At 38.8% G+C, this 15645-nt stretch overlaps 1 protein-coding gene across 1 annotated transcript in view; it reads left to right on the top strand.

Moving 5' to 3' along the window:
- Positions 1–15645, top strand: part of ARID5B (AT-rich interaction domain 5B) — a 145137-nt gene that overhangs the window by 17496 nt on the left and 111996 nt on the right. Inside the window, exon 3 of the mRNA XM_030570593.1 lies at positions 1440–1665. Coding sequence (XP_030426453.1) covers positions 1440–1665 — 226 coding nt within the window. The remainder of the gene's footprint in view (positions 1–1439; positions 1666–15645) is intronic.

Here is a 15645-nt window from a genome sequence, read left to right as displayed (position 1 = left end):
GTTAAAACATTGTCTTGATTGTTTGTTGTTCAATGGAAGTTCATATTCAGCACAGTGATAAAGGAAAAGATTCCATTGCTAACATTTACGTAGCATACAAGTATGAGGTTCATTTTTGAGTAAATATTTGTTATTGCACTAAAAGTAATAGAAGATGACTGCTTATAAAACATCTTTGTGTTATACAAGGAAGAGTGGAATATCAGATCTACATTTTACCAAAGCCGCTATGGAGGTTTCATGTTGCGTGTAACTTATCAAAAAACTTACCCACACTTCCCACCCACTCCCCTCCCTTCTTATTTTTTTGACTATTGAGCAGTATTTTATTTCCTGAGGAATGTGTTAAGCAAAAAATACAGAACCAGCCATGCATTTCTATTTGTTTAATAACTGCAGGAATTTTTCTCTATTCCTAAATAGTTGTGTTTATTTTGGAGAATAAAAATATTAACCATAATTCTTTCTAAGTGACTGTGCTACCCATGTTTTATCTAGAAATGTGTGGTGTAAGTCAGTTCAAGTTAAAACATCAACTGTTTCAAATATTTAACTTAAAGATCTCAAGTCTATCTTGGTAGGAGTTGGGGGTTAGGTTTTTCTTTTGCTGAAGCCTTCTTAAGCCTGCTTACAGTAGGCAGCTATAAAACATTCTGCTTATTCATCATGACTGAGAAGAGTTGATTGTTTCCTGGAAAGATAAAAATGTAGCAATTAGAGATGTTTAATTCAAGTATATGTTCAGCAGGCTAGACTAAGGTTAAATTGCTTTTTCATAGAATGTATGCTTAAGAGGAGGGGAAAATAGTTATTTTCTGTTCTTGAAAAAGTTTTAAGAAACATGAGAATATGTGAGTTTCTTTCTGTGGGAAACGCAGAACATTTATGCAGTATTTCTTTTGGGATTACATCACAGTTTTATTTAATTTTTAGGACAAAAGTTAAATTCAATATTTGTGTATAAGCCAAGGGAAAATGTACCATAAACACAGGAATTTTCTGGTGAGTCAGAGTTCCAAGAATCTAAGATTTACTTAGACCATTTATTTGAGGACTAGCTATAACCATTAGTCATCCAGCCATGAGTTTTTACATTTGCAGTTAATTGCACCTAAAAAGCAAGCTTTCATCCAAGCCTTTGGGATATACAGAATGCACTTTGGCAATCCACATTTAAAATGCATTTTAGGACTACTGCCTTGATGTTCTTGGATATTTTTTATCACATAAATATTTGCTTCAAATAAACAACTAACAGTGACACTAAAATGGCATGCAAATTGCCTGAGTTATTGGATATTCTGTATCACAGAAAAAGTAATCTGCCAAGAGCAAGATAAACTTTTCCAATAACATGTCAAAGAGGCAGTGCTACAGACTTATCGTTCATCATAAGCCACACATGACACGCTCTGTTCTCGTTTGACTACATCTTGCAGGATGAAGTTATTGCCGTTTCAGAGAAGGTGACTGTGAAGCTTGAAGACTTGGCAAAATGGGCACATTCAGACTTCTCCAAGTGGAAGTGTGGTCTCCGGGCTGACCCAGTCATACCCATGGAACTGGGCAAGAATGGGCAGAAGGAAGCCTTGATGAGATACAGGCAGTCCACACTCAACAGTGGCCTGAACTTCAAAGACATTCTAAAGGAAAAAGCTGATCTTGGTAAATATTGTTTCCTTTTCTAAAATTGCTGTTTGCCTACCTGTGACTGTATTTCTAAGGGGAACAAGCCCAATCCTGCAGTGCTTATTCAGACAAAACTGTCATTGACTCTGAGACTGTAAGCACTAAGGCTCAAATCCTGAAGCTGCAAGCAAAGGTAATTTACAAGGGCTTCCCACAGAAACTATGTAGGCATTGGGGTCAAGTATATGCTACACATCATATGGGATTGAATCTGATGCCTTCTCTCTATGCAATTAGAATCACAGATGAAAGAGAGAGGTCAAAGACCTGTTAGATCATACTCCCTATGTTCTTGCCAACGTAGGGTTGTTGCCTATCACTAGTGCTTCTCCAGTCTTTGTCCAATACAGTGTTAATTGTCTTAAGTAATGAGAGTTTCACAACTCCCTTTGGGACACTGTTCCACAGTCTAATACATTTTAGTTTAAAGTTTATCGTAACATTCAGCCTATGTTTTAAATAATCGTACTTACACCCATTTGTACCATCACTTGGTTTCATGGTGCATTGGATCTTTTCTTTCTCACTTTTCCCTCTCTGCAAAAATGGAGAGACACGGGAACTCATGTGGACAGCTTTTCTGCTGCACGGGCTAATGATTTGGATCTCTGCAATCACATTTACAGTTATGGGGATGCTTCTTGCTCCTCATATGCACATAAGGTCTCAGTCCTACAAGTTGGTTCACATAGATGGTCTCCTGCACTGCCTGGCTCTCCTTTGACTTCAGTACATCAATGGGATGTGGATTCAGGATCTGCCCACATGTATCACCTTGCAGAATTGGAGCCTAAGTGGGTACAGAATTTGGGTCTAAAACCACCAACTTTGTAGAAGCTGTGCACATACAACTCCTATTTCCTTTAATGGGACACATTCTTATGCAACGGCTGTAGGATGACGTCTGAGGCAGCTGGTCTTCTGTTGGTAAACATGTCTACCCCCCATTAGCTTTACTGGGAGATTGGCATGCACATTTGCTGACAGGAAAATATATTTCAACATGTGTTTCAGTGAAATTTATTTCCTGTAGTACTTTTTTTTTTTTTTTTAAACTAAGCTTAGATAGCTTCAAGATTAGCACATAAATGGATGAAAGGTAAGAAATCAAAAGTTAAGGCTGATACTCTGCCAATTCCATGTGCAGAATTTTTTTCTCATCTTCATGAATTGAAGATAATGGGGGTGGGCCAAGTTCTCAATTGTGTAAGCAGCATAGTTCCCTGGACTGCAATGGAGCTATGTCTACCTACAGTAGCTGAGGATCTGCCTTGTAGAACTTACCTTACAACAGCGTTGAATCTCTCATTTCCCATATAAGCAAATGGTGAGGTCAGTCTCGTCAGTCTTACTTTACTTCATCAGCTAGTCAGGATGATGTTTCATAATGATTGAAAGTTGATATTTTTAATCAATATCTACAGTAAAACACTTGCAAAACTTTTGTTAGTGGTTTCTTCTTCTTTATAACTAGATGCAGTAATTAGACAATCTCATATTACATTGGCCTTTTCCTTGTACATTTCCTTGCATCTGTTTGGTGTATCAAAAGAATCTGAATGCTTCTCAGGCAGAGATTTTAGGTTTTAATGTTCTCTTGTTGTTTTTGACAAATAAACAAACAAATCTTTTGTGCAGAGTTTATAAGACCAGTATTATTGACTCAAGAGCCAAAGAAAATTATCTTGAAACCTAGCACGCACAGTTCAGAGCTGCATGTTAAACCTTAAAAAAGAGGGGTTACACTAAAAATGCATACGGTATCTGAACTATAACAATGTAATTGTGAAAACCCAACAATGAGAGCATTGCATGTGGCTTTTTTAGTTCATGACTCAGGCTGCTTTGCCACTGCCTATACAAAAAAAAAAGTTGACTCAATTTTTTTTTAAAGTTTCTCTCTGCGACTGGTTATGATTGTTTGAAACCCACAGGCACAAGAAAACATTTAGCCATTGGGCATGTTGCTTTTGAGAATGGGTCCAACTGCTGAAAGTTAGACGAGAAAACCTGTTACTGCCTGGTTTATTTAAATGTAATTTTAACATTAAATTGATTAAATAATGTACAGTAGAACCTCAGAGTTACGAACACCTCGGGAATGAAGGTTGTTCGTAACTCTGAACAAAACATGGTGGTTCTTTCTAAAGTTTACAACTGAACATTGGCTTAATACAGCTTTGAAACTTTACTATGCAAAAGAAAAATGCTGCTTTTAACCTCTTAATTTAAATGAAACAAGCACAGAAACAATTTCTGTAGCGTGACCCCCAAAAAATTAATTTTCACTTTATTTTTCAGTAGTTTGTTTAACACGGTACTGTACTGTCTTTCTTCCTTTCCTTTCCTTGTCTCTGCTGCTGCCTGATTGCATACTTCCAGTTCCAAATGAGGTGTGTGGTTGACCAGTCAGTTCGTAACTCTAGTGTTCATAACTCTGAGGTTCTACTGTAGTTTTCCTGTTCAGTAAATAATGTGGAGGAACTATGGTTTTCTTGCTAAGGAAACAGCTATGTTTGGCAGTACCAGGGACCTAAGCCTGCCATTTGGTTTGACCTGGGATCAGGATTTAATCAGTATTAGTTGAAAGGATGCTGGACAAAATTTTCTCTGACCTGCACTGACTGGTCATTCATGGAGAGCATTATGTCATCTAAATATACTCATCGCAATCATAGGTCAGGTCAACACAATAAAATTTGTAATGCAGATAAGTTCACTTAGAGTAGGGAACCTTGAGCTGTTGACCTGCCTGTGCTGTAACTTCTGTTTTGTCAAAATAGCACCTTTAGTGAGCGTACAGTACACGCCCATAGAACTCTTCCAACACCGCATCATGCCAACAAAACAGTGAACACTGTGGTTAGGAATTTGCTAGTTGTAATCATGGTTAGTAGGGTTCCAAGCATGGTCTTTCAAATCACTGTGGGCAAGGTTTTTCTTGTCTTAAAACAGTGTTATAAAACTTTTCTATAGATGATGTGGAGCGAACTGATGGTCAGTTTCCTAGTGTTAGACTGGTTTTTAGGGGACATAGTCTGTAGTCTAGTTCTTAGAAACAAACCCTTGCCTGAACTAGTCAGGACAATGATTCATGAACTCTGCTAGCAATACCAATATTTGACGCTGGTTGTAGGCTAGCAAATTTCTGATTCTTTTGTTGGCAGTACCTAGATAAACAATGTGATTGCCTGAAACCATTTTCCTTGTGGAAATGTGTATTTCCTTTATGAAAAAGCCCTATGTAGTTGAATAAAAATTATTACTTTCCTATAGGACATATTTGACCTTCCTCTAAAATTTAATAGAAAATTATATCCCTGCTAAGGAATTCTAAAGGATGGCTCAAAAAACCTGTATAATTTTCTATTAAATTCAATAGGTTTTAAAGGTAATTTCTGTAGAAACAGATTACATTTCTATACAAACTTATTGTTTTCATCCCTTTTAAATTATGTAGGTCTTTTCCTTAGGAAGTGCATTAAATATATAAAAATCTCATATTTCTGAGGTTAAGTTTTCAGCCTGAAATATGATTCCAAAAATTATATCCCTGCCTTTCAGGGTGTGTATTTTATACATTCTCTCTCTTTTTTACAAATATGTTAGCATCAAATGTGAGTAATTAATGTCTTAGGTCTATTTATATTTTTCTGACTATTTATTTTAAAGGTTGATACAAATAGAGAATAACAACAATGCAGTATATAAAAATAGAATAGTTGAGTAATGTATTATTCATAATAAACATGAGAACCTATTTTTCCAGAAGAATTGGCCTGACAAAATCATTCACTATGGCTTCTAGTTATTTATTTTTGTCTTTAGAATTATTTAGGAGCTTGGGGTTATTTGTAATAAATGGACTTCAATACCCATATTTGGTAAATCAGTTGGAAATAGCCAGATGAGGAGTCACTTCATTTTACATATATATTTTTTTTTTTAGCAATTAAGCAGTGTAAACACTATCAGTTAAACATGGGTAAGTTACAAATTTGTATTCCTTGGGCTATAGTTAAAAAAAAATTCAAATTATTTTATGTAACACTGCTTCTTACAGAGTTCCTTTAAGTGAAGTATGAAAGCTGCAATGTAAACTTTATTGGCCTATAAATATGTCATTATAGTTGGACTACATTTATACGCTTTGGATTGTTGTTTAAGCCAAGAAAATATGTCTGTACAGGTTGACTTTTTATTGAAACCCTTTGAGGCATACAACAGAATGTATTTTAGGCTCAGGTTATTAAAACAGCATTTTCATTTTTGCAGCAGACTCATTGTCAATTATGCTGCCACAAACTGTCTGTGGATAGGCAGTTATGAATGGGTTCATCTCTAAGTGTGTCTTTGGAAAAAGAAATAAAAGATAAAGGAGTCGGAGCTGAAATTGAGACACGAGACTGAGGGGGGAAATGACTGAATTTAGTTCTCGAGGGCACCATTGGTTAGGGTTCTACAGTACTGTGGCACTGCCTGTCTTTAGTTGAGAAATGACCTGTTTTCTCACCTCTTCTGCTGTTGCTGATTGGAGCTTGCAGGGTGTTTAGATTTTTGGGGAGTAGGGATGGGATGGTTTGACTGCTGACTCAGGGGAGGCTTTATTGACTTTTGTCCTTCTTGGCCTAATAGATCAGTTAGGATCTCTTACGTGTTTCAGGACAAAGCTGTGGGATCTGGGCCCATACCTGTTATTAAGGTTGTATGCACGGCATTTGGCTTTTTATTATGCCAAAAATTGCGACTCAGGTTGCCATACTGTGAACCCCCTAAAGTCTGCATCCAGTGACGTTGTTTGGAGGAGTCATCAGGTTCTGTTTCTACTGCAACCGGTGCCCATTATTTTGGCTCTTTGGCTTTGAACTCCAAAATAGTGATGTGGAAGCTAAATTGAGTTTAGATAATAAAACTCCACTGCCTGTAGATAATACATTCCTGAGGTTAATACATATTTATGTGGAAAATATTAATATCCTTGCTGTTCCTTTAAAAATCCAGGAGCATTGACCACTACTTTAAGTGAGGCTCATCTTTCAGCAGCCCTTCCCTCTGTTGATGGACTATAAGGGGCAATATCAGATTTCCTCTCCCCCTCTGATTTTCTGTCAATTCTCTGACAATCTTTTCTTGTGAACACTTTGGGTCTGATTACCATGGAGTTACACTGGCTTAAAGCTGGCGTAGCATGGTGGTGAATCACTCGCCTTGCCCTTTACTGACCTATCTTTTAATTTGCATTGGGCCAATGAGTGGCCATAATTCCATGAGAGCTCTCTTACTGCCACATGTGGTAGTTCTGAACATCCTCAGCACATCACAATGGGTTTGGAAAGAAGAATGGAGCAACTGTCTTGGTGAGGATGCAGAGTTCTCAGAATCTGAGTAGTGCCAGGGTGGCATGGAGCACTGCTGTGGTGCCCAGCTCCACCTGGCGTCTGTGTCCTGGTGAGAGCAGGGCCAGGGCATGGTCGTATGCTTTCACTTTCCAATAACTGGAGAACAGCTATGATTTCTCTCAGTGAATATTATGAGTTGATTTTGGTTATCGGGACATCTGAACTTCTAGTTCTTGATGACTTTAGAACTGACATCAATTCTCTTGTTCGTCCTTTATCACATTCTTTTGACTTCTGAATCTTCTTACTTTATTCACTGTGCTCATTTTCTGATCAGCTAAATGTCTCCCATTCAGTATAGGTTTTTTTCCTCTGTCTTCCCCATGGTTTCCTGTCTCTCTCATTCTTATCAATCACCATCTTGATCTTGGTTAACCTTGTGTGAGCATCCCATCCACATCACTTCATTTTCCCTTTGATACTCAGCTGCCACCTCTGTCCCAGCTCTCCTTATTTTGTCCTCTCTTGGGGATCTAGGTGATCTCTTATTACACTGTTTTAGCTGGCCTTATCAATGCATCTACTCTTCAGTGGATAAGGGTGATTACCCTGGCTTGTTTGTGGTGCTCTGAGGAGTTTGATAAAAGAAAGATGGCTCTTTGGGAAGAGGACTGTCTCCTGATATGCGTTTCTACAGCTTCTAGCACATTTTGAGCACCACTGCCTTATAAATAACAATAGATGCAGGCTGATGTACAGTACTCTAGTGATCGCTATATGGAGCTACTTCGAAGGTTAGGCCTTTTTTGGTCATATCTAGGGAATTGACCTACAATTTCTAATATTTAGTTCTTTTACTCCTTTTTAAAATTGGGATTCTAAAGGCACAAAATGGACAGTTAACTTGACCAAAGTCACACAGCAAGGGCCCAATCCTGCAAGATACTGAGGAAATTCCCACTGAACCCAATGGCTGCTGAGTTCACACAGCATTCAAGACCCGTACACAGATTTAACCTCGCAACCTCCAGGGTTCTTTATTTCTTTTTTGTGTCCACTGGATCAATTTTATTAACTGCATTTTTGTACTCTTAAGTTAAGATTAACCAGGATCTGTAGATTTGTTGATTTATTTAGAATCCTTGGTGCCCCTGAAATGCCAAGTGGCAGTGCTATTCTTGGGGTTGGCATATCTTAATAGCTCTGTGACTATTTCCTTTCTCAGACGATTGCCTAGCTCTCCATTAGTGGTCCTTTTCTCCCCCTCGCTTTCCCTTTCCCCAATCTGCTCAGCTGGTTTTCTCCTCCTAACTTTCTTCAGCCACAGTCTGAGGACTTTGATGGGGTTTTCTGGAGGTTATGTTTGACCACCTGATCTTTCAATTTCCTGGGTGACTTTGGTTGCCCAAGGAGTGTTTGGGTGATTTAAGTGCTGTTAATTTCTTCTTTTCTCCCGGGACCACACAATTTGTTACATTTGAAGCTTATGGTGTTGCCATGGGCTGGCTACTGAAGCCATTCTGTTATCATTGGTTTGTCTGGAACCTCTTTTCTGTTTGTGGTCACAAGTTATTGAGAAGAGAGTTTTAACATGACACAACTTACCTTATTAAAGAGACATTGTCTGGATCTAATCTCCCACTTTGACCTACTTCAACAATGTTATAAACTGGGGGATAAAATCCTCTGGATCCTAACTAGTTTGACTTGTTATTTAATTGCCATTTCTTCACCAAGAAATTTAACCAAACACCAAATAACTACTCTTTTTGTAGACCCTACAGGAATGATGTGTGTTTTTCCTGTGTTGATTCCTACAGCAACAGTAAACTAACATTATTCTCTGAATGTGCTGATATCAGTTATCATTGTGTCAGCATTTTCAATTACGTATCAGTATGACAGGGCACTTTGTTAATGTTGAGTACAGCCATTTTCATTTCAGGTCCATTCCAAACATTAGGGAAAATCAACGTTGCTAAGTGGGAGAAGACAAAGAGACAAATTCTGGTCCCATTGAAGTCAATTAAGTTAAATTCTCGTCCCACTGGGGCCAAATTGCACTGTCAGTTACATTAGTGTAAACCTGAAACAATGCCAGTTTGCTCCAGCAGTAAGAGTTTTGCCACTGACTTCAATGAGAGCAGGATTAGTTCCAAATCATTACAAGAATTCTCAAACTCTTAAGAAAGTATTACAATAAAACAATAAAAAAAAACGCCAGCTATTATGTGACCATGGCCCTTTAAAAGTGTTAGACAGGTTTTAGTCTGATTTTTGTTTATTTCTTAGCACCAAGATTGATCTTCCCTGGGCCCGAATACGTTGGCTATCCAGGATTTTTTTTCCCTTATAGTCTTTGCTGGATCTTGCATTTAAATCTTACTAACCAGGAGATTTTGTTCCAGTAACTGAAAACTTGTGTTCTGCCTTCTGATGCAGCACTTGTATGGTTTGAATCTCACCTATTTTAATGTGTGAGTTTCTCTTGGGCTTTTAGGGTGGTTTCTTTCTAGCCATCCAGTTTCTGGTGATCAGTGATCACTCAGTGCTTAAGGAGCTTTCAAGAGATTTGCTTTGCTCTTGTCTGATGGGTTCAAATGGTTGTGCATAACAACTAGGGCATCACAGTGCCTCAGCCAAACTCTCTGTCTGGGAACCTTTGTCCTTACTCAGGGCCCAGTACCACAGTTGTCACCACTGCCCATATTGTTTCTGGATCCCTCAGGGATTAAACTGGGTCTTCTACTGTTTTGTGTCTCTTTCCTTTGCTTAGTACTATTCAGGGATGTGATCAGCATTCTCTCCTCTAATTCTGGAGTATTGTCCAGTTCTGGGCACCACATTTCAGGAAAGATGTGGACAAATTGGAGAAAGTCCAGGGAAGAGCAACAAAAATGATTAAAGGCCTGGAAAACATGACCTATAAGGGAAGATTGAAAAAAATGGGTTTGTTTAGTCTGGGGTAGAGAAGACTCAGAGGGGACATGATAACAGTTTTCAAGTACATAAAAGGTTGTTACAAGGAGGAGGGAGAAAATTGTTCTTCTTAAACTCTGAGGATAGGACAAGAAGCAATGGGCTTAAATTGCAGCAATGGGAAGTTTACGTTGGACATTAGGAAAAATTTCTGTCAGGTTGGTTAAGTGCTGGAATAAATTGCCTAGGGAGGTTGTGGAATCTCCATCATTGGAAATTTTTAAGAGCAGGTTAGACAAACATCTGTCAGGGATGGGCTAGATAATACATAGTCCTGCCATGAGTGCAGGGGAATGGGCTAGATGACCTCTCGAGGTCTCTTCCAGTCTTATGATTCTATGATTCTCTAGCTGTCATTTGGAACTGCTGGCCCTTATGGATCCAGGGGACACCTTTTCCTGCATTGTATCACATAACCAAATGTGGCTGACTGCTAACGTCCCTAAATGAAGACCTTTAAAGTAGCATTGTTGTTGATTGGGCCCTGCTAACATCTTTTTCTTTCTGCCTGACTGTTTTCCTCTGTAGTAATTCTGCTCTGCCAGAGTCTAGAACTTGGAGTCTTGCCGTCATCTTTGATTCCAAACCTCTATTAATCAAGTTAAGAAACTGTCTCAGTACAGTTCACAAATCAGTCCAGATTGTGACCTATGCTGCCTTGCTAAAATGCTGAAGCTCTTATGTGCCCTCTGATGACTTTGTTACCAGATCATGTAATTCCTTTTGTGGGGGTAAGGAGAAGAGCCAGACACAGCTTATTCAGAACCTCACCTCCACGTCGCTCTTCAGAATCAAGAGCTATAAATGAATTACTCATGTGCCCAGAGAACTTCACTGCCCTTTGGTGAGGAAAAGTAGATTGGTTTTAAATGTCTTTTGCTTACATATGTACAATTTTGCCAGGGTGGCCTATCATCTTCATATCTCTCAAAACATTTGTGTCTAGCCTCTGTCTGCTCTGCTCTGCTGTTGAAGGACTGTTAATTGTTTCCTAAGATACAGTTTGAATTGAAATCATTTACTTGCTTTTCTTCTCACCTGTGGCTCATCACAGATTAGGGACTGAGGGGGTCTGTCATGGATGGCTTGCCACAGCGTATGATCGAGACTCGTTGAATGTGGAAAACATAAACAATATCAGGTTGTTAGCCCATGGCAAGGTGATCTAATTAGATCTTCAAAGTTAAACCCAACATGCTTGCCATAGTCTCCACACAAGACACTATCGTTCCTCTGAAAAACTGGTGCTCCATATAGGAGCTTGAACAACCAGTCAAAAGAGGTTGACCCCCTCTTTCTCTGCCTCCTCTGGGCACCACCATTTCCTATTTCAGGAAAGGATCAACCAAGCTCCTTGTGTAAAACGAGTTCAGTCTTCAGTCTCTTGTAGAGGGCATAACCTTATTTCATGGATGCTTGGCAGCATAAGCCTCCCTTGTTCATGTGCAGCCTGAGGAGGTCACTTGCCAGTATTTGTTTTTTCTTTAGTCTCCTCCTTGCCTCCACTTTATGGGCCAGTCTGCTCCTAAAGAGAGAGAAAACGGGGACGAAATTTGAGGTACACACCAAGCATGTGATGTTATAAAGCCATCATACATATGCGAATGTCAGCAGCGAATGCCAGGACAGTGCATAAGGGCTGAGCATCATCTTTGCTAAGCACATCTTCGCTTGGGCAGGCAGGAAAAGGTGAGTGAGTGGCAGGTGAGAAAAGCAGGAAAAGAACTAAGAATCTCTCTATGGTTGGATAAGCATGCGACAATTGAATCATTTCCCATGACCCCCGACTCGTCCAACTGGAAGGAGGAAAGTCCAGTAGGAACTAGCTAACTGGTGTTAGCCTTTGGGCAGAAATGGGTGGGGGACCCCTCACTTTGCCAATTGCAACTCCTCAATGATAGATTATGTGGTAGCCAGCTGGCAAACCTGCCTCCCCCTTGGATGTGAGGAGCAGAGATCTGCCTTAGTGTGTGCATAGCTCTTATTAATGTTAATGGGAATTATATACACACACCCCTCAAGAGAACAGTGGACTCTGAGCATTTAGCCCTGTTAAATGAAGTCTTAAGACTCCCTTTATTAGTATTGTGACTTCATAATCTCTTTAAATTAATTGGATTATATTTGTCATTGCTTGCTTGATGATGTTTGCAGGAGATGGAAGTAATTGATAGTTTTGTTTAACCTAGTAGATGGCTAAATCTGAATTGTGTGTGTGTTTAAAAATATATAAAATGCCATAGATTCTAATTTCTGGATGGCTTCATTCTTGCATAACCTTTATTTACTTCCTTTAGTGAAAGCTGTACTATGTAAAATGAGTTCCTCCTTCATTTTATTGCTAATGATAATTTGCTAGTAAATATAAATCCTCAATATTGTGACTGTTCAGCCTGTATCTCTATCTAGCTGACTCTTATTTTGTGAAGGACAAATACTTAATACCATAAAAAAAGCTTCTGTTAGTGATAGATAATGTATATTATTTTAAAAGGAGTGTATTTTAGTAGCTCATGAAAAATAAAGGTGAATTCTCACATCTGTGCAATGTTGCAGAATTGATATAAGCCGGAGCTGAAATGGAATATGCTTTTACAAAAGCATACATTTGGCTTTCCTGAACATTTAAATATGTGTATCACACCCTCGTTTTAAGATGCTGGTTAATGACTTTATGATCACGTTGGCAGTCAGAGCATTGCATGTGGTTTAAAGAAATGTGTCTGGATATGCTTGGTAAGCAGTATTATTCTGACAATGAACTAAAGGCCATCTTCAGTTTGACTGTGCTCTATTTTGTTATGCTGTGAAAGAAAAAGATAATTCAGCAGAGCATTGTGCTGTCGGCTAGAGACACCACATTCCAGAATGCAAATATTACTAAGGATAAATGAATCATTAAAAGAACAGTAGTATAAAATATTTGATGAATGAACTCCAGGAATCTGTGTTGGAATATGTTTAGCATTCATGGACAGTACCATAATACATGAACTAATAACATCAGTTCTATGCTCAGATGCCAAAAACATTGATGGGCCCAGAATAATTGTGAATTACAAGGCTATAAATACAGAGAGAGGGATTTGCTGATATCACAATAAACCTTGAGAAAGTGGTTAAAGTGGTTTCTAAAAGTTACCAGAACCTTGAGATATATGTATAACCTTGTTCACAGTCCTACAGTTTTGGGGGGACAGTTTTCTCAACACATGCTCATGAATTCCATTTGTGCCAAGGGACTTTATGCATGTGTATCTAGAGTAGAATAGATCCAGGTGTGTTGTATAACATAAGGATGTTACAACAAATCCAAAATATAATTAAAATAGAAAATGTGACCCCCAGATCTCCTTTGAGCTCCCTCATGTCCTGTTCTTCTAGTAAAGGGAAATAGGTAGAATGCGACAGTGTGGCTGCTGCTTTCCTTAGCACTCTACTCACCTTTTTACTCTCTCTTATTGCAAAACAAAACAATCAAAACCCAAATGTTCTGGTCCCAGTTTTATCTAAAGTAGAGACTGATGCATTTTATAAGCATGTTTTAAATACTAGGGAATGTAGGAATAACCAGCATTTCTGGTAAAAGGGAGGTTTCATTGCTGTAGTATCAGATTTGTGCATGATAAAAGCTATTAATTAATAGATTGAAAATTAGAGCTATTGGGGGCCCAAGTCAGCAAGATACTTAAGCGCATGCCTAACTTTAAGCACATGGGTAGGTCCAGTGAGGATTCTCACACACACACACACACACACACACACACACACACACACACACACACACACACACACACACACACACACACACACACACACACAGAGTTTAGGCATGTTCTAAAATACCTTGCTGAACTGAGGCTGCACTAGGTATTGTTTTTGTACGTAAATATAACAAGTAATCATGTGATTGTAGTCTTTTTAATGTAATTGATTGCTCCTGATGTATGGGTAAAAATCCACCCCAAATTATTTATGGTTGTATGCCGTCCCTTCCAAAGTATGTACAAATTCCACTCCAAGATTTGTAGGATTCTTGTTGTCTTGTATGTTTGTATAGCACCCTGTACAAGGCTTCAATCATGACTGAAATGATAACAACAGTAGGTACAGTGAATCCTATACTGGTATCCTTAATATCTTAATTAAACAACATATTATCTAAAAAAAACCCCATACCAAAATAGCCCCAAATGTACTGAGTTCAATTTGTGCTCCACCTTCACTAGAAGGCCACCTTTGTTGAATAACCAGTTTTTGCTGGTCCCTTGTGTGTGGGTCCTTGGGTTAAGGCAGATTTCAGAGTATATGCAAACCACTGCAAAAGTTTTCACAATTCAGAAGTTATATGGCAGCACAAATCAGTGCCTCTACCAGATCCATTGTCACTGTAAAACCTCACCTTTCTACACATTCTTTAATGCTACCTGATGCCATGAAGACATGCAGTCCCAGCTTCTTGCTCAAACAGGCATTCCTTCTGCCCACCCCTACTGGCATGTTGATTCACAGTCTCTCTTTTGTTCCCTTGCATACCAGATTGACCCCAAGTTTGGCCAACATGAACATTCAGGCTTTATCTCCATTCTGCCTTCAGTTGTGTGTGCAATGGGGTGTGCTTAGTTCTCCCACACACATGCACACTTTTTCTTCCTGTTTTTTCTGTTTTACTCATTTAAGGCTTGATCCAGCTCCCATTGCCCTCAATGGGAACTGGATCAGTCCCTTAACATGTGTGCTGGGCCTATTGTCTATAACAACTGCTTTAAACAGGGCAGAGGAAGGAAAATATTATTGAATAACTACCCATACATAAATAATGGAGGGAGGCCCATTGCCAGTGACCTTCAGAGAGGCCAGGATACTTATGGAGATGGCTAGTTCTCTGATTTAATCAATTAAATAAAGCTCTATTTGGATCGCTGCAAATTATGCGTTATATGCTATAGCTTCCCTTTGTAACAGAGCAAACACAATGGAAAATGTTGGTGCTATTGCGAGGTCATGAGATCATTGGTTCTTTATTTTTCATTGATTACTGATGACTGTAACTTGATATTTCAAACAGGCTATAGGTGAGTTTCTGTTGGAAACTCACGTGTCCTTATAGTTACAATTGGTATTTTCCATAAAATTATAACCATGGCCTTCTGTTTTCTTTCATATCCATTATTTTCTAGTAAAAGCTTTCCACAATTAAACTGTTGTGTTCTATAAAGATCAGTTTAAACCCAAAAGAATCTAAAATGTTTTCCCACCACCTTGCTCTCCAGCCTTCTGCACGTCAGCTTTACAAGCTCCTAGTTATGGATCTGGAATTTCCACATAAGAGATATCCAGAAGTGAACATTGGGGGAAAAATGCTACCAAAATGATCCCAGACAAGCCTTTTGGGAGTACCAAACAATTACCATTGCCTTCCAATTTTTATGCAAATATAGAGGCTTATCCAGTAAAGTGCTAAATGCCTCTTTTGAGGAGGTGGTTTCCCACAACTCTGGTCAATGCAGAATCAGGTCTTCATTTTGAATTTTCTAACTCCATTAGTGACACTCAACGTCCTATATGCAGCAAGCTGCACTTTTCGTAGAATGAAAAAAAGTGGTGCAAAAGTCCCATTGAACTTTGTTCCTGTCCC

The sequence above is a fragment of the Gopherus evgoodei genome, chromosome 7, assembly GCF_007399415.2.
Source record: "Gopherus evgoodei ecotype Sinaloan lineage chromosome 7, rGopEvg1_v1.p, whole genome shotgun sequence".
Classification (NCBI taxonomy): Eukaryota; Metazoa; Chordata; order Testudines; family Testudinidae; genus Gopherus; species Gopherus evgoodei.
The sequence above is the reverse complement of the archived record's forward strand: the minus strand, read 5'-3'. Positions and strand labels throughout refer to the sequence as shown.